Genomic DNA, 23,220 nt, shown 5'->3' on the forward strand with positions numbered 1-23,220 from the left:
TTCTGCAAGGTCCATGTATTCCCTAAGCCACACAACAACTTATTAAACATTTGACTAGCATGTTAAATCTCTACAAGCATAGGTCATACTTTAAATTCCTCCTGCCAGTTTTCTGTTCAACTGAGTGGGTCATCCATATTCTGAAGCAGGAAGTTTTCCTCCTCCCTGACAACCACACGTCCAATTCTGAAAGTACACATGCTAACCAAAACCCTCCCCATGCCGTCTCTGAGTTTGCTGGTCTACGTTGGTGTCTGTTGTCAAAATGGAATGAATTTTGTTCTGCAGGGCTACCATGCTTTGCTTTATCATGGGTTATAACCAGACATTTTCTGCTGACATATAGTAAAATGGGACAGATTGCTATCCAGTTTGTTAGAACTGCTTCATTGCAATTTTATTTTGAAATGAATCAGCTTTCATCACTCCCTGGCAACAGGCTGGTGGATCAGAGAGAACAGAACTACATAGAAAGATGACATTACAACATAGAAGGAGGCATCAAGTCTATGCCTGTTCACACATCAATCCTATCTATTCCCACACTAATTTGCTCTATAGTCTATAAAATGGTGATGAATGCAGGACTGAGGGTGTTATGTTTGAATGTATGCAGTATATGGTAAATGATCTTGTAGCACAGTTAGAGACTGGCAGGTGTGATTTGAACATCACTGAGCCATGGCTAAAAGAAGGTCATAGTTGGGAGCTCAATATCAAAGAATACACATTGTATTGAAAGGATATTCAGGTAGGCAGGGTGGCACTGTGGCTTAAAAGAAGAAATCAAATGCTTAGAAAGAGGTATAAGATCGGAAGATGTCGAATCCTTGTGGGTAGAGTTAAGAAACTGCAAAGGTAAAAAAGACCCTGATAATTATACACAGGCCTCCAAATGGTAACCAGGATATGGGGTACGAATTACAATGGAAGACAGCAAAGACGTAAAAAGGGCAATGTTACGATGGTTATGGGGATTTCAATATGCAGATAGATTGGGATAATCAGGTTGCTGCTGGATCCCTAGAGGGGGAATTTGTAGAATGCCTTGGGAATGTTTTTTTAGAGCAGCTTGTGATTGAATCCACTAGGGATTTCTGGATTGGGTGTTGTGTAATGAACGAGATTTGATTAGCGACCTTAAGGTAGACCTATAGGAGACAGTGATCATAATATGATAGAATTAACACTGCAGTTTGAGAGGGAGAAGCTAGAATCTGATTCAACAGTATTACATTGGAGTAAAAGGAATTACAGAGGCATGAGAGAGGAGCTGGCCAAAGTTGATTAAATAGATGGTAGAACTGCAATAGTTGGTGCTTCTCTGGGAAATTCAGAAGGTGGTGGACAGATACGTCCCAAAGATGAAGTATTCTAAAGGGAGGATGAGGCAACTGTGGCTGACAAGGGAAGTCAAAGACAGCATAAAAGCAAAAGAGAGGGCATACAATATAGAAAAAAATTAGTGTGAAGTTAGTAGATTGGGAAGCTTTTAAAAACCAACAAAACGCAATGAAAAAGCGATAAGGAGTGAAAAGATGAAATATGATGGTAAGCTAGCCAATAATATAAAAGAGGGTACAAAATATTTGTTAAGAAATATATAAAAAGCTTAAATGGTGAGAGTGGATGGAGGACCAGTGGAAAATGAATGGGAGAGTTAGTAAAGAGGGACAAAGAAATGGCAGACAAATTGTAAGTATTTAGCATCACTCTTCACTATGGAAGGCACAAGAAAAATGCTACAAATTTGAGTGTTGGGACAGAAGTGAGTGTAGTTGCTATTGCTAAGGAGAAGCTGAAAGATCTAAATGTGGATAAGTCACCTGGACCAGAGGGATCACACTCCAGGGATCTGAAAGAGGTAGCTGAAGAGATTGTGGAGGCATTAGAAATGATCTTTTAAGAATCCCTACATTCTGGAATAGTTCTGGAGGACTTGAAAATTGTAAACATCACTCCATTCTTTAAGAAAAGAGGGGGGCAAAAGAAAGGAAATTGTAGACCAGTTATCCTGACTTTATTGATTGGGAAGGTGTTGGGAATCCATTATTAAGGATAAGGTTTTGGGGTACTTGGAGACACATGATAAAATATGCCAAAGTCAGCATAGTTTCCTTAGGGGAAATCTTGCCTGACAAATCTGTTGGAATTCTTTGAAGAAATAACAGGCAGGATAGACAAAGGACGGTCAGTGGAGTCCTGACAAAGAGTCTCGGCCCGAAACGTCGTCAGCACTTCTCCCTATAGATGCTGCCTGGGCTGCGTGTGTTCCACCAGCATTTTGTGGGTGTTGCTTGAATTTCCAGCACCTGCAGATTTCCTCGTGTCAGTAGATGTTGTTTACTTGAATTTTCAGAAGACCTTTGACAAGATGTCATGTATGAAACTGCTTGACAAGATAAGAGCCTATGGTATTACAGGAATGATACAAGCATGGGTAGAGGATTGGCTAACTGGTAGAAGGCAAAGAAAGGGAATAAAGGGAGCCTTTTCATGTAAGCTGCCGGTGACTAGTGGTGTTCCAGTGGTGGCTGTGTTGGGATCACTTTATGTTATATATCAATGGTTTGGATGATGGGATTGAAGGCTTTGTGGCCAAGTTTACAGATGATTCAAAGTTGGATGGAGGAGCAGGTAGTGATGATGCAGGGAGATTGCAGAAGGGCTTAGACAGTTTAGGAGAATGGGCAAAGAAGTGGCAGATGGAATGTTGGGATGTGTATGACCATGCACGGGGCATAAAGGTGTAGACTTTTCTCAATGGGGAGAAAATTCAGAAATCAGGTGCAAAGGGACTTGAGAGCCCTAAAGGTTAATTTGGTAAGGAAATAATTAGGTGGTAAGGAAGGCAAATGCGGTAGTAGCATTAATTTAGAGAGTACTGGAATATAAAAGCAGGACTGTAATACTGAGGCTTTATAAAGTATTGGTGAGACCACACTTGGAGTATTCTGAGTAACACACACAAAATGAGCAGACCAGGCAGCATCTATGGAAAAAAGTACAGATGACATTTTAGGCCAAAATGTTGACTGTACTCTTTTCCATAGATGCGCCCTGGCATGCCGAGTTCTTCCAGCATTTTGTGTGTTACTCAGATTTCCAGTATCTGCGGATTTTCTCTTGTTGTGACTTGGAGTATTCTGAGTAGTTTTGAGCCCCTTTTCTAAGAGAAGATGTGCTAGCATTGTAAAGGGTCTATAGCAGGTTCACAGAAATGATTCCAAGCATGAAAGGGTTAATGCATGAGAAGCATTTGATGGCTCAGGGCCTGTAACTTACTGGAGTTTAGAAAAAGGAGGGGAGATCTCATTGAAATCTATCGATTATTGAAAGGCCAAGATAGAGTAGATGTAAAAAGGATGTTTCCTATAGTGGGTGAGTCTAAGACCAGAGGACACAGGCTCAAAATAGAGAACAGCAATAAGGACAAATTTCACTTGCCAGAGGGTGGTGATTCTGTTGAATTCATTACTGCCACATACGGCTCTGGAGGCCAAGTCAATGGATATATTTTAAGCAGAGGTTGATTGGTTCTTAAAGGTGTTATAGGTTACAGGGAGAAGGCAGGAGAATGGGGTTGAGAGGGATAATAAATCAACCCTGATGGAATAGCAGAGCATATTCGGTGGGCTGAATGGCCTAATTTTGCGCCTACATCCTATGGTCTCCACACAGTTCCATCATCTCAGAATCTGCCGCCTGTCAACAAAAAGGGTGCTGGGTCCAACCATTCCATACCTGTGTGTGTACTCCACTTCAGCACCCTCCCACTACAGATATTCAGTCCTTTCTGAATACCATCCTTGTTTGCCTTCATTGCCACTTTTCCTAAATCTTTGTTATTCTCACAATATGGAAAACAAAACGTGAGATTCCACATAAACAGAAAGTCCTTGCTTTTCATTTCCGAATCTCTAGAAATTAACCCTGGCACTCTGTTCCACAACCCTGTCTTGTTATTTCTCAATGTTTGTGAAACTGTACATCATATCTAATTCCATTCTGTGGATGCAGGCAAGTCATTGATGTTCATTATTAAAAGTCCTTTTTTTGGACATTCTGGAATTGTGAAGCCAGATGATATTTGGGGACATCACTCTGGACCTCTTAGGTGTGAGCCTCCAAGAGAGAGTTTGTGTGGCTAACTTGATGACATCCGGCAACAGTGGTGTAGCAATCACCGGATAATAATTGGAAGGGACACTAACTCCTGATTCCCCGCTTCCCCCAGGACTAGGGGCTGCTTACTATTCTACCCTGAACAGCTAACCCAATTTCAAACCCAGTCTGCATGTCGTCATGCGTTTTACACACATTTTGGGGACATAAAAAAACTGTTTAAAAGTCAAACATTAGCTATGCAGCTGAACTGTTGAACACAACCAGGCCTGGAAATAGCTCGAGAGCTATCCTACAGAAGAACCACACCTGAGACGACATCACTGGCCGTACAGCCTAGTTGTGCTACCTTGCCAACTGTGTGTGGCAATTTGTAATTACTGTGTGAGCATGGGTGAGAATGTGTATGAATCCTGATTGGAATATGAGAATTTGGCCTTCTGTGTAAGGAACAACTGCTAAAGCCAAGTCAATCCTGACTGGTGAACTCTGAAACTATCCATCAAAAGCCAAAGGTGGCACTGAGGTACCTACCCTGCCTAAGCAATGGTATAGGCAACGTACCAGTTCAACCACCATCCCAAGTCGAATCAGCAGCCATTGTTCAGTTCTTCAGCCAACTAGCTGGCCTGCAACCTCCAAGAGCAACTCATTGGCCATTCTTTTGGGGTGAGGTGTTCAGGAGTAGCACATGAGGGAAAGGATGTGCTGTGACCTTGCTAAATGGTGAAATAGATCCAAAGGGCAGATGGACCACTACTATTTCTTATTCTGATCTATAGTGTGATCTCCATTCTTATGAAGTCAGCTTGATTGCCTCCATTTACCAGACATCCCTCCTGTACCTTTTATGTTTCAGCATCATGAATGATGAAAGATCTTGCATTCCAGCACACTTTTATAATTGCAAGTTGCCCTGAGGTATTTACAACCACTGAAGCAGAGTCACAGTGTAATGTTTAAAGGGCAACCAATCCCTGCACAGTAAGTTCCCACAAACAGCAATGCGCTAGACATTGTGCGATCCCCGCTATGCTTCCTCGAAGAGTGCCCTGGGATATCTGCATCCACCTGCATTCAACGTGTCATCCAATGGAGAGCGTGGCCTCTAATTCTGACACTCTGTCTCACCAGTATCAGCCTGATCCATAGGCTGGATTTCTTAGAACGGCTGGGTCGTGCATGCATTTTGAAAGGTGCTGAAGATCAAATGGGTTGAGGTACAGTTTACTTGACCAGCCAACACAATTTACACCTAAACATCATTGTTTATTAACACTTTAACAAAAAAAGTCATAAATAGCCACAAACATACTTTGCTTGTTTTCTGTTTTTTTTTACAAATGTGTGGGTTTCGACCCCCAACCTGGCATGCTTCAGAGATTTCAGTCCGGTGACTGGTCTTTCTTCTTTGACCAATAAAAGGGTGTCATTTACACGAACAGATCAGAGCGGGGTTCGTCTGACCTCACACTCAATTCCATCATAGAGATTCTGTTCCACTGGGAGTTGACCTCAGTGTCACTTCTTCTGGGAGACTGTCATTTTCCGAAGACCCTTTATTCTAATGAGAAGCTCATTGATAAAATCCTGGACCAAAGAAGAGAGAAAGAGACAAGGAATCAGCTTCTGCTTTCCTCTAACATCATGTGGGCAATAGTCTGAGGAAACTAGGGATACAAGTGTACTCTGACGTATTAAACAGACTTGATAAATGGACTTTAATTTTCTTGGTAAATTTGAGCTCTGTTAAAGACCCCTCTAGAAAGTAAACCTTTGCTTAACATAACTGCAGCACTTACAACCAGAGGGTGTGGCCTAAGCCCAGGAACAAATGAACTCTAAAAGTAGAATCCTTGAAGGCGAGTTCATCAATCAGTGTTGAAGTGAGTGAAATTATCCATGCTGGTTCAGCAGCCTGTTGGTTGAAGAGTAATAACTTTTCCTGGTGGTGTGGGACCTAAGGCGCCTGTACCCCTTCCCAATGGAGGGAGCATGGCTTGGTAGGTGGGCATCCTTGATAATGGATGCTGCTCTCTTGTAGCACTCCTTGCACTTGTGCAATTTATATTTGCATTCTTCTACAAGATACATATATGCATTAGATTTTTGTTGCTGAATGAATTTCTGGAGATGATTACTTTGCATTTTAACATGTGATGATAGGTTATATCTTGTGCCAGTCTGGATTTCCCACTGGATGGATTATGGGTGTTAGAACCTATTCCAACATTTGAACTTAGAGCAGAGAAACAGGCCACTGGTTTCAGGATGCCCTTGCTCTTGTAGACTTAATCTCATCCATTTTTCCTCACACTCCTGTAGCCTCCCCTTCAAAGGGAAGTGTGATCCACTTCAATTTATGAGAGTGAATTTGAACATACTTTGGATAAATACATTATTCCTGGATTGGTATTGCTTTTTCCCATTATCATTCTGGCATGGTTCTGGATTCCTGTGCCACAGGAACCACTAATAAAGGCATAGATACAACACAGCAACAGGCTGTTCGGCCCATCAGGTCCACACTGACCATCAACTACCAATTTACACTAATCCTACCCCAACCTATTCTCTCCACTCACGCACCAAGATACACCACACATCTTCACCATTGGTCATTTACTGTGGCCAATTGACCTACCATCCTGTTTTGTACCTTCTATAGCCTAAATGTCTGTATTAGATTACCCCAAATACTGCACTCTCCCCCCCCCCCCCCCACCTTTTGGGGATGTTCCCAGGCCTCCTGCTGTTCCACCCACCCTAACTGCTCCATTGAAGGATCATAGGATCATTTGAACCACCTACACTGCCATTAAGCCCTTTCTGTGTAACACAGTGCAGGCTTCATTGTTCCGCATGTGGAGTTTGCACAAGGACAGCTTCTATCCCAAGTGTTATACAGTACTGTGCAAAAGTCTTAGGCACATTTATATAGCCAGGGTGCCTAAGACTTTTGCACAGTATTGTATTTGTCAACATGGAGCGAAAAGCGAGTTTGTAAATCTGGCAAGGAGCAAAGGATGTTGGGAATGGTGAGGGTGGAGCGCCAGGGGAGGATTTGTGGCAGTGGAGGAATGCCTGGGCAGAGGGTTGGCATGGGTACAGACACATCCAGTCCTGAGACACCAGGCAAGGTCATTTGATTCCGAACAATTGGTTTATTGATCATTACTAGTACTTTCCACTCCTTCCCCTCTTGCTTCCCCTTTTCTCAAATAATTTCCCTCTCTCTGCTCCCTTCCCACTCTCAGTCGACAATAAAGACCCATATCAGAATCAGGTTTATTATCACTCACATATCATGAAATTTGTTGTTTTTTTTTGTGTGGCTGCAGTACAGTGCAATATGTAAAATAACGACAGTACTGTGCAAAAGTTTTAGGTACCCCAGCTATATATCTGTGACTAAGACTATGACACAGTACTATATGCCATTTGAACAGAACTTTTGAACTCTTGATCTCCCAGTCTACTTTGTCATGTCCCTTGCACTTTGTCTGTCTAACTGCCAGTTACTCAATTACATTCTCTCTGCGAGTAGGTGAGTTTCTGCAGAGCTCCACCTTCCTCCCACATCCAAAGATGTGCAAGGTGGTTGACCCTTAGTGTGTCAATGAGTGATCAAATCTGGGGGAATAGATGGGAATGTGGCCAGAATAAACAGGGATAAACATATGTGGGTGCCCGATGGCCAGTGTGTGTTTAATGGGCTGAAGGAAGGGGCTGTTTCTGTGCTAACAAAATCCAAAACTGAGTCCTCTAAGGGTAGTTAATGCAAGACTCCATTCACGTTTCAAGTAACTGATTGGATTTTGAATTTTACTTCTCTAAAAATTGTTCTTTTAATTTCTGATGCCAGCTATAAAATTATGCAGAGCTAGTGATACTAATCCCCACTTTTCTGTTTAGATTGTATTATACTTGTCTGTATTTAGTGACAATGTTGACTAACACTAAGATTGAATGGAGACTGTTGTTGGATGACAATACTAATCCCACCTGTCTGTCAGCATGCTGGGTATCATCCGGTGGGTATGAAGTTAGTCACATCACCCAGCAATATGATTTAAGAAAGTAAGGACTTGCATTAATAGAGACTGTTCACAAGGGGGTGTCCAAAGGAAACCCGGAACTCAAGTGCAATGGAATCACCATTGCAATGCAAACAGTTCACAGCAAGAAATTAACAATAAAGAGGTAAGAGGAAAAACAATTGCCTTTTGGTTGAAGACTAAATACTGGTGTTCACCAACTCTTCTTTACAAAGTACAGTAAATCCTTTACATCCTGCTCATAGGCATTTATAATCATCTATAACCACTTTTGAGGAGACTATAGTGGACCTGCAGGAATACAATTGAGAAGGTCAGCAGGATTACTTTCTAGCTACATGAGTGTGGGACAGGAGTCACATATAGCCCCAAGATGTACATGGAGAGCATATTATATTTTAGTGAATTGTGTTACTTTTTATGATAACCTGGTAGCTTCAGTCTTTTCTGATCCTGCTGCCTATACTTGTCTTTGGTCATTTTTGTGTGTCTGCCGGATCACATGCCCGTGAACAATACCCACACAAACCTGGATGTTGCAAGAAGAAGACAGTGAAGAACCTCACCCCTCTAACGCCAATTGAGAAGGCAAGAGCCCCTTAATGACTTGAAATAAGACTGAGAGGGAATCTCATTGAAGTGGACAAAAAATTCTTACAGAGCATTGTAGAGAAGACACCAACCATCCAGGATAGACAGTTTAAGATCTCTGCATCCCTGTGGAGATTTCACTTATGTGATTAGCTCATGAAGAGAGCTCTAGTGGTTCAGACACTGAGTATACTCAAGTTAGAAATCTGCTTTAAGTATATCAAGGGATATAGGGTTAATTCAGGAAAGTGGTGTGGAGTTGAAAGATTGGCCTTGATCTTCTAGAATGATGAAGCTGGATTAAAGATCGGAATGCCCTGCTCAATTCCTTATGGAAGTAGTATTGATACAATTCCCAGCTTGTGTGCCTACTGGACCAACCCATCCCCTTGCGCTTCCTGCAAATGAACTCATTGAGGAGACCAGAGTGTTAGAGGGACGTGAGAGAGCAGTAGAATTCGCTTACCTCTGTTGGTTTACAGCATTCGTGTAGCATCTCCTGCAATGAGAAGGGAAGACTGGTCACCTCAAGCCAGAGACATCAGAAAAGAGACGTTAAAATATTGAAGCAAGATCCGTATCATGGTTCTGATATTCCCTGTAGTCGATTTTACTTTCACAGATGTCAAGTAGAATTTCCCCACCTGTAAGGAACCACTAAACCATTGGTGAGAAAGGCAATTTTCCCCATGTGCAAAACAGCTCCGGTGTTGAATGGCGAGGCAAACAAACCACGAAAGCAGAGGGTGATACGTTCTTTACTTTGCATGATAGCACAAAGATGAGGAATATTGAACAAATCAGCTTGGTCAGGCCACGATTACTGTTGTGCAAGTTCAGTTTGTTGAGAAATAAAACAGCTTATTGGCTTATCAATTAGTCAGACAGTCTGCATCAGGGGAATATCAAGACATGCAAATGTTAAAAGTATCTGAGAGTAATCCTCCATCTTTTCAGATTATACTGCAGGCAAGTGACATGCACTATGAAAGAAGATTTGCTGGAACTTCTGAAAAATATTAGCATAGATGGGCCTCCTCGCCAGACGGGATGTACCCAGGTTACTACAGTAAGGGAAGCAGTTGCTGATCTTTGCGTCCTCACTGGCGCCATTCTCTTCTCTCAATTCCTCCATCTCCACTGCATCTGCTCTCTGGATGAGGCTTTTCATTCCAGAACGAAGGAGATGTCCTCCTTTTTCAAAGGGGCTTCCCTTCCTCCACCATCAATGCTGCCGTCAACCGCACCTCTTCCATTTTGTGCACGTCTTACCCCGTCCTCCCACCACGCTACCAGGGATAGGGTTCCTCTTGCCCTCACCTACCACCCCTCCAGCCTCCACGTCCAGCACATAATTCTCTGGAACTCCTGCTATTTCCAATGGGATCTCACCACCAAGCATATCTTTCCCTCCCCCTCCCCACTTCCTGCTTTCCGCAGGTATCACTCCCTACGTGACTCCCTCATCCATTTGTCCATCCACACTGACACCATCCTTGTAAGTGGAACAAGTGCTACACCTACCCTACACTGCCACCCTCACTACCATTCAGGGCCCCAAACAGTCCTTTCAGGTGAGGCGACACTTCACCTGTGAGTCTGTTGCAGTCATAAACTGTGTCCGGTGCTCCCAGTGTTGCCTCCTGTATATCGGTGAGACCTGACGTAGATTGGGAGACCACTCTGCTGAGCACCTACGCTCTGTCTGCGTAATGGCGTCCACCTCCCATTCCCAATCTGAAATGTCTATCCATGGCCTCCTCTACTGTTGTGATGAGGCCACCGTCAGGTTGAAGGAGCAACACCTTATGTACCGTTTGGGTAGCCTCCAACCTGATGACATGAACATCAATTTCTCAAACTTCCAGTAATGCCTCCCTCCCCCTTCACCATTCTCTCACCTCATCTTCTTGCCTGCCCATCACCTGCCTCTGGTGCGCCTCCCCCTTTTCTTTCTTCCGTGGCCTTCTATCAAATTCCCCCTTCTCAATCCCTGTATCACTTTCACCAATCAACTTCCCAGCTCTTTACTTCATCCCTCCTCGTTCCAGTTTCACCTATCACCTTGTGTTTCTCTCTTCACTTCCCCCCTCACCCCTCCCCACTTTTTAAATCTACTCTTTTTTTTTCTCCAGTCCTGCTGAAGGGTCTTGGCCCGAAACGTCGACTCTTTTCCATAGACGCTGCCTGGCCTGCTGAGTTCCTCCAGCATTTTGTGTGTGTTGCTCGGATTTCCAGCATCAGCAGATTTTCTCTTATTTGTGACAGGAATAGTGCCAGGAGATTGGAGAATGGCAAATGCTTTTCCTTTGTTCAAGAGAAGTAATAGGGATAATTCTGGGTATTATAGACCAATGAGTCTTATCTCAGTGGTGAGCAAACTATCGAAGAAATTCTTAGAGCTAGGAGAAGCATTGTCTGATTAGGAATAATCAACATGGCTTTGTGGGGGCAGATTGACCCTCAGAAGCCTAATGAGGAAGTGATGAAACATATCAATGAAGACAGAGCAGTAGATGTGGTGTATATGGATTTTAGTAAGGCATTTGACAAGGTTCCCCATGGCAGACCATGGCAGAAAGCCAGGAGGCATGGGATCCATGGATTCAGAATTGGCTTGCCCATTGAAGGCAGAGGGTAATAGCAGATGGAGCATGTTCTATCTGGAGGTCTGTGACCAGTGGTCATGGACAGGTACAGCACATACAGGCCCCTCAGCCTATCTATTCCATGCCAAAACCATTTAAGCTACCTACTCTCATCGACCTGCTCCGGGACCATAGTCCTCCATAACTCTACTATCCATGTGCCTATCCAAACTTCTCTTAAACATTGAAATCAGGCTCGCATGCCCAGTCGTGCTGGCAGCTCATTTCACACACTCGTGACCCTCTGAATAAGTTTCCCCTCATGTTCCCCTTAAATTTCTCACCTTTCACCATTAACCCATGACCTCTGTTTGTAATCCCACCCAACCTCAGTGGAAAAAGCTTGCTTTCATTTACTCCTCATAATTTTGTATACCTCTATCAAATCTCCTCTCAATCTTCTATGTTCTAAACAATACAGTCCTAACTTATTCAATCTTTCCATATAACCCAGGTCCTCCAGACCCAGCAACATCCTTGTAAATTTTCTCTGTACTCTTTCAAACTTGTTTGCATCTCTCCTGTAGGGGGATGGCCAAAACTGCACACAATACTCCAAAATAGGCCCCAGCAATGTCTTACACATCTTCAATATGACTTCCCATCTTCTGCACTCAATACATTGATTTATAAAGACCAATGTGCCAAAAGTTTTCCTTATGACTCTCTATCTACGGGTGATGCCACTTTCAATTACCGGTAATTATTTACCTGCATTCCCAGATCCCTTTGTTCTACCACACTCTTCGGTGCCGTTCCGTTCACTGTGCAAGACCAACCCTGGCTGCTCCTACTGAAATGCAAAACCTCACACTTGGCTGCATTAAATTCCATCTACCACTTTTCAGCCCATTTTTCTTTTCTTTTTTTTAAATTTTTTTATTAGTTTTTCAAAACATTTTACAAAATTAAAAACCCCAAATCCCAATGAGGAGCATTAATACAGAGCAAGGTTAAGCATACAATAACAATATGCTACACAGGAAGAGAATTTAACAGAAAAGCACCTAAATTAAAGACAAGTGAGCTTAGTGTCCTCCCCAAACCCCACAACACAAGAAAAAAAAACAACAATTCCAGACCAACCACCACACAATATAGAGAGTATAAGTCCGGACAGTCAAACTCCCAGACTGTAAATACACTTAGCAACAGAGGATAATAATGCCTACTACCAGAAAAAAAAAGGGAGCTGAAAGCAAGGGACTGAAAAGAAAAAAAAACCCTAGTCAAGAGGAAGGTTATGAAAGTATTCGATAAAAGGCCCCCAGATCTTATGGAACTTTAAATCCGAATTGAGAACTGAATAATGAATTTTTTCGAGGTCCAAGCAGGCCATAATGTCGTTAAGCCATTGCGCATGAGTGGGCGGGGCAACATCTCTCCATCTAAGGAGGATCAAGCGTCTCGCCAGGGGAGAGGCAAAGGATAGTATTCGGCATTTGGTCGGACCCAGACATAAATCTGTCTCGCCCCAAAAACCGAACAGAGCAATTAAGGGGTTAGGTTCTAGGTGCTGATTCAGAATACCCGATAATGTAGTGAAGACATCTTTCCAGAATTTCTCCAAGCTAGGACAGAGCCAGTACATATGGATGAGAGAGGCCATGCCCCTCTTGCATTTATCACAGAGCGGACTAATGCCCGGGTAGAATCGAGATAGTTTAGATTTAGACATATGGGCTCTATGAACAATCTTAAACTGTAAGAGGCAATGGCGAGCACAAAGAGAGGTTGAGTTAACCGATTTGAGAACTGAGTCCCAGCTCTCCTCGGATAAGGAGATATTTAAATCCTGCTCCCGGGCCATTTTAATTTTATCCACAGGGGCCCGTCGTAAAGCTGCTAGTTTATCTTGGATAATTGAAATTAAACCTTTACCTAGTGGATTAATGGAGAGAAATAGGTCCATAGCATTTTTCGCAGGCATTTCAGGAAAGTTAGGAATTAAAGGAGCAGTAAAGTGTCGGATTTGGAGATATCTGAAAAAGTGAGCGTTAGGCAGGTTGAACTTAACAGAGAGCTGTTGAAAAGAAGCGAAGCGGTTATCAATGAAGAGATCTTCAAAATGTCAAATGCCCTTCCTGTACCAAACATGGAATGCTGAATCGAACGTGGTAGGTAAAAAAAGGTGATTATGTGCGACAGGGCTAGAAATGGAAAACCCCTGGAAACCATAGCATTTCCTGAACTGAGCCCATATACACAAAGTATGTCTAACCAGAGGATTAGCTATTGATCTGGGCAGACTGCTAGGGAGTGCAGAGCCAAGAAGTGCAGAAATAGATAATTCTTTAGTGGAGCTCAACTCCATTGCCACCCAGTTAGGGTCAGCCCATTTTTCTGCAAGCCATGATAGCCTTTCTCACTGTCCACTACACCACCAATCTTAGTGTCATCTGCAAACTTGATGATCCAGTTAACCACATTATCATCCAGATCATTGATATAGATGACAAACAACAAAGGACTCAGCACCGATCCTTGTAGCATGCCATGAGTCACTAGCCTCCATTCAGAGAGGTAACACTCTATTACCACTCTCTGGCTTCTCCACAATGCTAGTGTCTAATCCAATTTACCACCTCATCCTTCCACAGGGATCTGTTCTGGAACCCTGGCTCTTAGTGATTTTGATAAATTACTTGGATGTGGAAGTGGAAGGGTGGGTTAGTAAATTTGCAGATATCACAAAGGTTGGTGGTGATGTGGATAGTGTACGAGGTTGTCGTAGATGAACGGGACATTGACAGAGCTGGACTGAGAAGTGGCAGATGGAGTTCAACCCGGAAAGGCATGAGGTGATTTACTCTGGAAGGTTGAACTTGATGGCATAACAGACAGACAGACAGACATACTTTATTGATCCCGAGGGAAATTGGGTTTTGTTACAGCCGTACCAACCAAGAATAGTGAAGAAATATAGCAATATAAAACCATAAATAATTAAATAATAATAAGTTAATCATGCCAAGTGGAATATTGACACAAGGTGTGCCAATATAATATAGGGTTAGTGGCAGGATTCTTATCTGTGTGGAGCAACTGTGGGGTTCACATCCATAGATCCCTCAAAGTTTCAGTACAAGTTGATAGAGTGTTTAGGAGGTGCATGGAGTATGGGCTTGCTTAGTTGGGGGGATTGAGTTCAAGAGTTGCGAGGTGATGTTGCAGCTCTATAAAACCCCAGTTAGACCACATTTGGAGTGTTGTGTTCAGTTGTGGTTACCTCTTTATAGGAAGGATGTGGAAAATTTAAAGAGGGTGCGGAGGAGATTTATCAGGATGCTGCCTGAATTAGAGAGTATGCCTATGAGGAAAGGTTGAGTAAGGTAGGGATTTTCTCTTTGGAGAGAAAGAGGATGAGGGGTGACTTGATGGAAATGAACAAGATAATAAAAGGCATGAATTTAGTGAATAGCCAGAGACTTTTCCCCCCAGGGTGGAAATGGCTAATGCAAAGGGGCATAACTTTTAAGCTGTTGAGAGGAACTTGTAGGCGGAATGTCAAAGACAGGTTTTTTTTCTTACACAGAGAATGGTAGACCATGGAACATGTTGCCAGTGGTGGTAGAAAGAAAGAAGCAATAGGGACATTTAAGAGATTCTTAGATAGTTACATAGATGAAATAAAATTAGAGGCTACGTGGATGGGAAGAGTTAGATTGATCTTGGAGTAGGTTAAATGTTGTGATCCAAAGTGCTTGCACTGTGCTCTACTGTTCTATGTTCCATCAATCAGAAAACAGACACTTCTCAGGAGCAATCAAGTGCCAGTGTACACTTTGTGCTGATGATAAACTCTGCATTCAGGATATAACTTTGCAAAATCACTTATTTGTTTTCTGAAATGCGCCCAGCAATCTCTACACACAGTGCGCTTGGAGCTGATGCATGACAACAAACTAATCAGAAAAGGACTTTCAACAAGTTTGATCAAACGAGGCATAAAAAAGTTCTGACCGAGGGTGCAGACCTGAAAGCTAGATTCTTTCCACAGATGCCGAGTTTTTTCCAGCATTTTCTCTTTGTTCTTGATTTTTAAATAAAATTGCAAAACCCAGTAGATCTTCTCACCTTCATTTTAAGGGCTCAAATGAGATTCTTCATTGGGATTGTAATGCTGGCACTCCTCAACATGGCCGCAACAAAGAGATTTTCTTTAAGAGTGGATACACTTAGTCTTTATTAGTGTGCACCAACCATACAGTTTAAGAACAATCAGAATGACTTAAGTGCTCTAAACGCAAATGGCTGAAAAGGTGCATTTTCACCCCACACTTAATGAAAGAAATCCTGGAAGTCTTCCTTATGTGAAATCTTCATTCCAGCCAGAATCTCTAATGAGCTCACCGGAGGGAGATCATTCAATGGGCTCCAACCGGAGAGATGTTCTAATGGGCTCTGTGCCAGTAGAGCCATTAATTTGGAGAGACCCATTAAACAGTCTGGCTGGAATGAATGAATGATAATCTATTGCTATTGAAGATATTGAAGATGGAATGCTTAGAGTGCAGTGAGCCCAGGAGTGTCATGACTGTCTGTAGTAAGTTCTCTCTCCCAGTGCTTCATTGAGCTACTGTCTGTCTACAAATTGTTCCAGAGCTTCAGGCATGCTCTCTGGTCAGTTAGAGTGACCATACTCAGTATATATGAAAGTCTGAGCAGGTTTTCTAATCCCATCATGTTCCTGTGCTTCTAATAAGGCACTGGGAACAGTAATGAAATTCAAGTATGTCCTCAAAGTCAAAGTATATTAATTATCAAAATGTACATCTATATATACAACTTTGAGATTCATCTCCACAAAACAAAGAATCCAATGGGAACTATTGTATAAAGAAAAGTGTCAAACATCCAATGTGCTAGAAAAAAAACCAAATTGTGCAAACAATCAGAGTAAGCAAATAACATTCAGAAGTTCATGAGAGTTCACTGTCGTTAAGCCAGTCACAGCTAAGGACTCACCTGGAGTTTGGAGCGCTGGTCTTCATCTGAGATTTCTAGCAGTTCATCAATGTCAATCTCCAGCTCTGGGATTTCTTCCTCCTTCAGAAAAAAAGAGAACAGTTATTTAAACGATATAGCAGACCCAGGAGAGGGGGTGACAGTAAGAATTACCACAGGCTAATCATCTTAAACCTAGTTCCGGTTAGGAATATTGGAGAGGATGCAGAAAAAAGGTTGACTAGGATGGAACACCTTAGAATCAAGATGAGACTGGAGGGGCTGGCTTTGTTTTCTATGGAGTGGAGCAGGTTACAGCCATGTGTTTGAGGTATATATAACTACACAGAGTAGACTGTAAAAAAATCCCTTATGAAGATGGGTAAAATGAGAAGACATAGATTTAGGGTAAGAGTCATAGATTCAGTGGGGACCAGAGAGTGGTGCGTACCTGGAATGCACTGCCTGAGAGAACGGTGAAAGCTGAGTTTCTAACAACATTAGTGAAATGTCTAGACATGAACTTAAATCACCTAGGCATAGAAGGTCAGGTCAGGTCAGGTGCTGGGAGCTGATGGTGCACACTGGTTGAAGTTGAGGTGATTGGCCTAATGGTCAATTTCCATGCTGTATGACTTGATACAGGCTTAGGAATCCATTATATTTACTCACAATTCTGCTTTTTGGGGCCCCAGTTATATTTGTTCTTTGATGTTTTTTAACCAGCACTGAACTTTCTACCACCACGAAGCATTTCAGTCTCAACGGGAGTGTCGTTAGTGAACTTAGATGCAAAGTCATCGTCAGGATCTTCCTCAGATGCCCACTTCCAGAAATGCTCTCTGAACCATAGCGTAGACTCCCATCCATCTAGGGGCAGAGTAAACAGTGCCCTCACTGTGAAACTATTTGAAGAGAATTGCAGGGACCACAGTGAATTGAAGGTGACGGGGGGGGCACAGCTGGTAGAACCACTGCCTCATAGCGGCCAGGAGCCAGGTTCAATCCTGATGCCCAGTGTTGTCCCTGTGTGGAGTTTGCATGCTCATCCTGTGACTGTGTGAGCTTCCTCTGGGGGCTCCAGATACCTCCCACATCCCAAAGACATGCAGGTTGATAGGTTAATTGGCCATTTCCCATAGTTTGTGGTGAGTGGGAGAATCTGGGGTAGTTGATGGGAACATAGGGAAAATAAAAAACAAAATTAGTGTAAATGGATGGCTGATGAACAGTGCAGACTTGATGGGCCAAAAGGCCTTTTCCTATGCTATGCTACCTATGACTCTATGATTACTACACACAGCCCTTTTTCCTACCTCTGTTGGAGTTTTTCGAGGATGTAACCAGGAAGTTAGACGGGGGAGATCCAGTGGATGTAGTGTACCTCGATTTTCAGAAGGCATTGGTGGGTAAAATCAAAGCTCAGGGCATCGGGGGGAAGACCTTGGCATGGATAGAAAACTGGTTGGCAGATAGAAAGCAAAGGGTAGCGGTGAATGGGTGTTTCTCGGAATGGCAGGTGGTGACTAGTGGGGTGCCACAGGGCTCGGTATTGGGACCACAGCTGTTTACAATTTACGTCAACGATTTGGATGAAGGCATTGAAAATAACATCAGCAAATTTGCTGATGATACTAAGCTGGGTGGCAGTGTGACATGTGATGAGGATGTTAGGAGAATTCAGGGTGACTTGGATAGGCTGGGTGAGTGGGCAGATACTTGGCAGATGACGTTTAATGTGAATAAGTGTGAGGTTATCCACTTTGGGAGTAAGAACAGGAAGGCAGATTATTATCTGAACGGTGTAGAGTTAGGTAAGGGAGAAATACAAAGAGATCTAGGAGTCCTTGTTCATCAGTCACTGAAGGTGAATGAGCAAGTGCAGCAGGCAGTGAAGAAGGCTAATGGAATGTTGACCTTTATTACAAAGGGAATTGAGTACAAGAGCAAGGAAATCCTCTTGCATTTGTACAGAGCCCTGGTGAGACCACACCTGGAGTATTGTGTACAGTTTTGGTCTCCAGGGTTAAGGAAGGACATCCTGGCTGTAGAGGAAGTGCAGCGTAGATTCACGAGGTTAATTCCTGGGATGTCTGGACTGTCTTACGCAGAGAGGTTAGAGAGACTGGGCTTGTACACGTTGGAATTAAGGAGATTGAGAGGGGATCTGATTGAAACATATAAGATTATTAAGGGATTGGACAAGATAGAGGCAGGAATTATGTTCCAGATGCTGGGAGAGTCCAGTACCAGAGGGCATGGTTTGAGAATAAGGGGTAGGTCATTTAGGACAGAGTTAAGGAAAAACTTCTTCTCCCAGAGAGTTGTGGGGGTCTGGAATACACTGCCTCGGAAGGTAGTGGAGGCCAATTCTCTGGATGCTTTCAAGAAGGAGCTAGATAGGTATATTATGGATAGGAGAATCAAGGGATATGGGGACAAGGCAGGAACCGGGTATTGATAGTAGTTGATCAGCCATGATCTCAAAATGGCGGTGCAGGCTCAAGGGGCCGAATGGTCTACTTCTGCACCTATTGTCTATTGTCTCACCAAAGCCTTTGACAGCATTGCCTGGGGGGAATCGTAGAGTGCCCACTTGAAATTTGAAAACCCACAGAAATTTATCTTCACCTCATGTTTACTTCATGATGGCAAGCAACAAATATCCATCAAACAGGTCATCAACAGAACCAGTTTCAGTTTGTACTGGTGTCAAACAATACCTACACTTCTTTCAATCATTCTCACCTCCAATAAACTTAGCTTTGTGTGGAGCTTTAGAACACAGGAACAACTCTTGAAGCTATGACAAATATACTCTAGAAACATCCTCAGTAATCATGTTGCAATATGTAGACAAAGTGCTTGTGTCTGCTCAGAGGACAAGTTCCAAGCTTTTGTTGACTTATTTACTTAAGGTTACAAGTGGATAGGCTTTACCAAACTGCCCCTGCTGTACAAAGCCAGCCTCTAACAAAAAGGTTTGCATTAAAACTCTAGAAAATCTGAACCATTTTGCATATCTCACCCCTCAGTGAAGGCCAATATTGATGATGAGATTTGACATCACTTTCACTGAGCCAACACAACCTTTGGTAGTTGGAATTAGTATTGGTTTATCAAGCAGCTGTGATTCATTGGTATGCTTCTGAGACCTGGACTACCTCAAGCAGGCACATCAGGGCAATGGAGATATGTCCAAAGCTGTTCTGGTATCCAGAAAATTGCCAAATTAATTGAAAGGATAAATTAAAGTGTCCTACATCCCCAGCACTAAGGCCCTGGTTACACTGAGTAGACCATTTTCATCACTTGCCCAAAACCTGACACTCAAAACAGACATACAATCCAAGGAGCAAATTCTACATCCCCACTGACTCCTGGGAATCTTTGGTCCATGACCAAAGTAGAGTAGAGATATGATAAGTTAGCATTGTGTGCACACAAAAGCTCCAGGAAAATGTAGGAGGAGTTCATTTCTTTACAAATCAAGTCAGGCATCTTTATCCTATTTATGGAAGAGTCTGTGGTTCCCACTTTGACCTCATCAGACCCCTAAGAACCCACGGAGCTGGAATGAAAGCAAGTCATCCTCAGTCCCAAGGGACTGGCAATGAAGAAGTTTCTGTACATATCCTGGGTTAGTTCACCCTGAGGAAGATATCTCTGTATTGTGTTCATTCACAATGGATAGCATAGTGGAGAGAATTTACTTCTGTCATAGCTATGCAAAGCTGCTCATATACCTGGGAACCAATCCAGAGAATTTTTCTGCATCCTTATACTACACACCAATACATAAGTGCAATAACAAACTCCTGTCACTCCTTGGACAATTTCCAGGGCCATAACTAATCACCAGGTCCAGCCTCTCCAAGATAAAACAATGAACGATTCACTTAAAGACTCTGTAAACAGTTCCAACACAGTGACCCTTTGTCACAAGAACTTTTGTGCTGTTACGTGTATAAACTTACCAGCTTTACAACCCATATAGTTAATGAATCATAAAGGGTGCTCTCTCTGGTATCAAGGTTTGAAAAGACAGTACTAAATACTAAACCATATTTTTTTCCATTCTGGGTATGCATTCTTCACATGGATCAAGAATTTATGAAACACCACAGATTTCTATGGTGCTGGTAGGAATTTGTTCAATAGAAGTGTTCTGAATATTTTGCCACAGAGAGAAACAGTGTGAAAGAGGAGGTGTCTTCTGTTCAAAGGTCACTCAATTCCAACTGTACCTCTAATTCCATTTACCTGTGCTGTTACATTAAGGGTCAGGGCGGAGGCCATGGTGCAATTTGATATTTCAAGACTGAGGTAAATTAACTTTTGTCACGCATGGGCATTGTGAAATAAAATCTGTTGCCTTAACCCGACATAAATGCATTGACCCAGGTTTTGAAAGTTCTGGTTATCCCCAGACTTCGGGCGGGAGGAGGGGTGTGGAAGAGGGAGAAAGAGTTTCACATCTCTGTCACTCCTTATCACGAAGAAAAAGTGGGTTTCTGGACATTTCATTGTAAGTTGGCTCCTCAACCTGGATTTCAGAATCTTGGCCTTTTAGACCATAGACTGCAGGCTCCCACCAATGCTGATACAATCAATATAAGGGAACCATATAGTTTCATCCAATGCTCATTCACGTCTCAATGGGAGCCCTACAGACCTGAAAAGTTCCTATGCATTGTAGCACCTGATCTTTTTCCCAACCTTCTGTTTTCAAGTCAGAGCTCACAATTTATGACAACTAGAAGATTTAATTTAAGTGTTTTATTGGAATGGTATTAAAACTTGGACAGATACTGTTAATGTCCTTATCACAATTATACCTCACTTAAACTGTTCTTTATTATCACCTTCTCTTAAATTAATTAAGCTACGGTACTTTCAATGCACAAATCAGCATCTCAAGTAAAAACTGTAATCTTTTTGTCAAGGTTGCTCTGAAAGTCAAGTTGGGCAAAATGCATTTTCTCAAGTTGACTGATTGACGGTTCCTCTGACTGCAGCCACCATAGCTGACCTTGTCCAACCTTTATCCTCACAGTTCCATTATACCAGGGGTTCCTGTAATGTATGGATCTATTTCTTTTAGAGTAATGACTCCCCTTAGCACTAATTATTGACTGAAACTTACCCATGCACATTGATCTGCTTTCTCTCTCTCTCACTCTCTCTCTGCAAAGTGAATATACCAGTTAACCTCACCTCCGTGCATGTGCTTTTATTTAATCGAAATGTAGTTGCACAGACACAACAAATTGGCGACAAGTACAAACCCAAATGCCAGTGAATATCACCAACTGCATCAACAGTTATGAGACAACATAATTCAGAGGAAGGCAAAGAGACAGTGAGAGGAAAGATTGAACGAGTATGGAGAAAGCCATCACAAGTGCTAACAAATGTACACCTGAGTAATAGTGCACGGTTGGAGACACACAACTAGCAAAGTTAAAGTGAAAATAATGTGACGATGGCCTTAGTTGGGAAAGTTGATGAACTTGACAGCACTAATGAGGACAGGGAATCATATATCGATAGGGTTGAACTGTATTGTAATGCGAACAACGTGGATGAGGAAAATAAAGTATCCACGCTTCTTAGCTTAATGGGTGCTAAAGTATATCGGCTCTTACATAACTTAGCAGCTTGATAAATTGTTGCAATTGAGCAAAATCACTTGAGGCCTAAACAACTAGTAAAAGCTGAGAGATTTAGATTTCACAAAAGGGAAAAGTCAAAGGATGAAAACATTTCTGAATACATTGCAGAACTGTGCAAACTTTCCCAATATTGTAATTTTAGAGATGGACTTTTTGATGCATTAAAGAACAGACCTGTATGTGGCATGTATAGTCAAAGCACACAAAAGAAGCTACTATCAGAAAGAGACCTAACCTTAGAATGGGTATTGACCATTGCAATATCATCAGAGACTGCAGCAGAATGACAGAAAAAGAGTTCAGAATGTGAAATGCACAAAATGTCCCTGAACGGTGCAAAAAGCCAAAAATATTATCGATGTGACAAATCCTCTCATGATGCAAATAACTGTTGGTTCAAAGAAAAGGTTTTCAGAAAGTGTTACAGACAAGGTCACACAGAGAGAGTAAGCAAGTCAGAGAAAACACACAGCCAAAGAGAAAAATCACACTGCGTGAAAAGTTTCAAACACAAAACTAAGCAAACACATAAAGTGACTGAATGTGAAATTGAATCAGACAACACAGGGTCCGACAAAGATGAGCGGTCATACCTAGAACTGTATAGCATTACTGAAGCATATCACAAAATCATATGGATCACAACATGTGTCTGATGTAAACCTGAAAATAGAGCTGGATACAGGGTCAGCTTTGTCTATAATTCCTGGGGATGAATGTTTTCTAGAGAGGGCCTCAATGATGCTAAAGACCTACACAGGTGACAAAGTGTCTCCCAAAGGCTAACTGAAAGTGAATGTGACATGTGGAGACCAAGCACAGTAGTTAGAGCTTTAAGTGTTGTAAAGTGGAGGGCCAGCACTTTTCAGACATAAATGATTGAGAAAAATCCAACTAGAGTGGCACTAAATCAAAGCTCTCAATGTGTCATCAACAGGTAATTGCAGCTCAAACGGCAGCACCAACCCAAGATTGTCACAGCTGCTTAATGCTAATGAGAAGTTTTTTGAGCAGGGTATTGGTAAACTCAAAGGCACAAAGGCCAGTATTGAACTGGATGAAACAACAACACCAAGATTCCATAAAGTGTGTCCAGTGACTTATGCATTATGTCCTAACGTGGATGCTGAACTTCAAAGCTTGGATGTGTCTGGAAGGTTGAGTAGAGCAATGAGG

General features: G+C 42.4%; 1 protein-coding gene across 1 annotated transcript in view; it reads right to left on the minus strand.

Moving 5' to 3' along the window:
* Nucleotides 1-5,373: 5,373 nt before the first annotated feature.
* The window catches only part of ppp1r14d (protein phosphatase 1 regulatory inhibitor subunit 14D), a 55,416-nt gene continuing 37,569 nt past the window's right edge, over nucleotides 5,374-23,220 (minus strand). The window contains exons 2-4 of the mRNA XM_073040269.1: nucleotides 16,391-16,471; nucleotides 9,241-9,273; nucleotides 5,374-5,715 (exon numbers count right to left, since the gene is read on the minus strand). Coding sequence (XP_072896370.1) covers nucleotides 5,647-5,715; nucleotides 9,241-9,273; nucleotides 16,391-16,471 — 183 coding nt within the window. The 3' untranslated portion in view covers nucleotides 5,374-5,646. The remainder of the gene's footprint in view (nucleotides 5,716-9,240; nucleotides 9,274-16,390; nucleotides 16,472-23,220) is intronic.

The sequence above is a fragment of the Hemitrygon akajei genome, chromosome 3 (assembly GCF_048418815.1).
Source record: "Hemitrygon akajei chromosome 3, sHemAka1.3, whole genome shotgun sequence".
NCBI lineage: Eukaryota > Metazoa > Chordata > Chondrichthyes > Myliobatiformes > Dasyatidae > Hemitrygon > Hemitrygon akajei.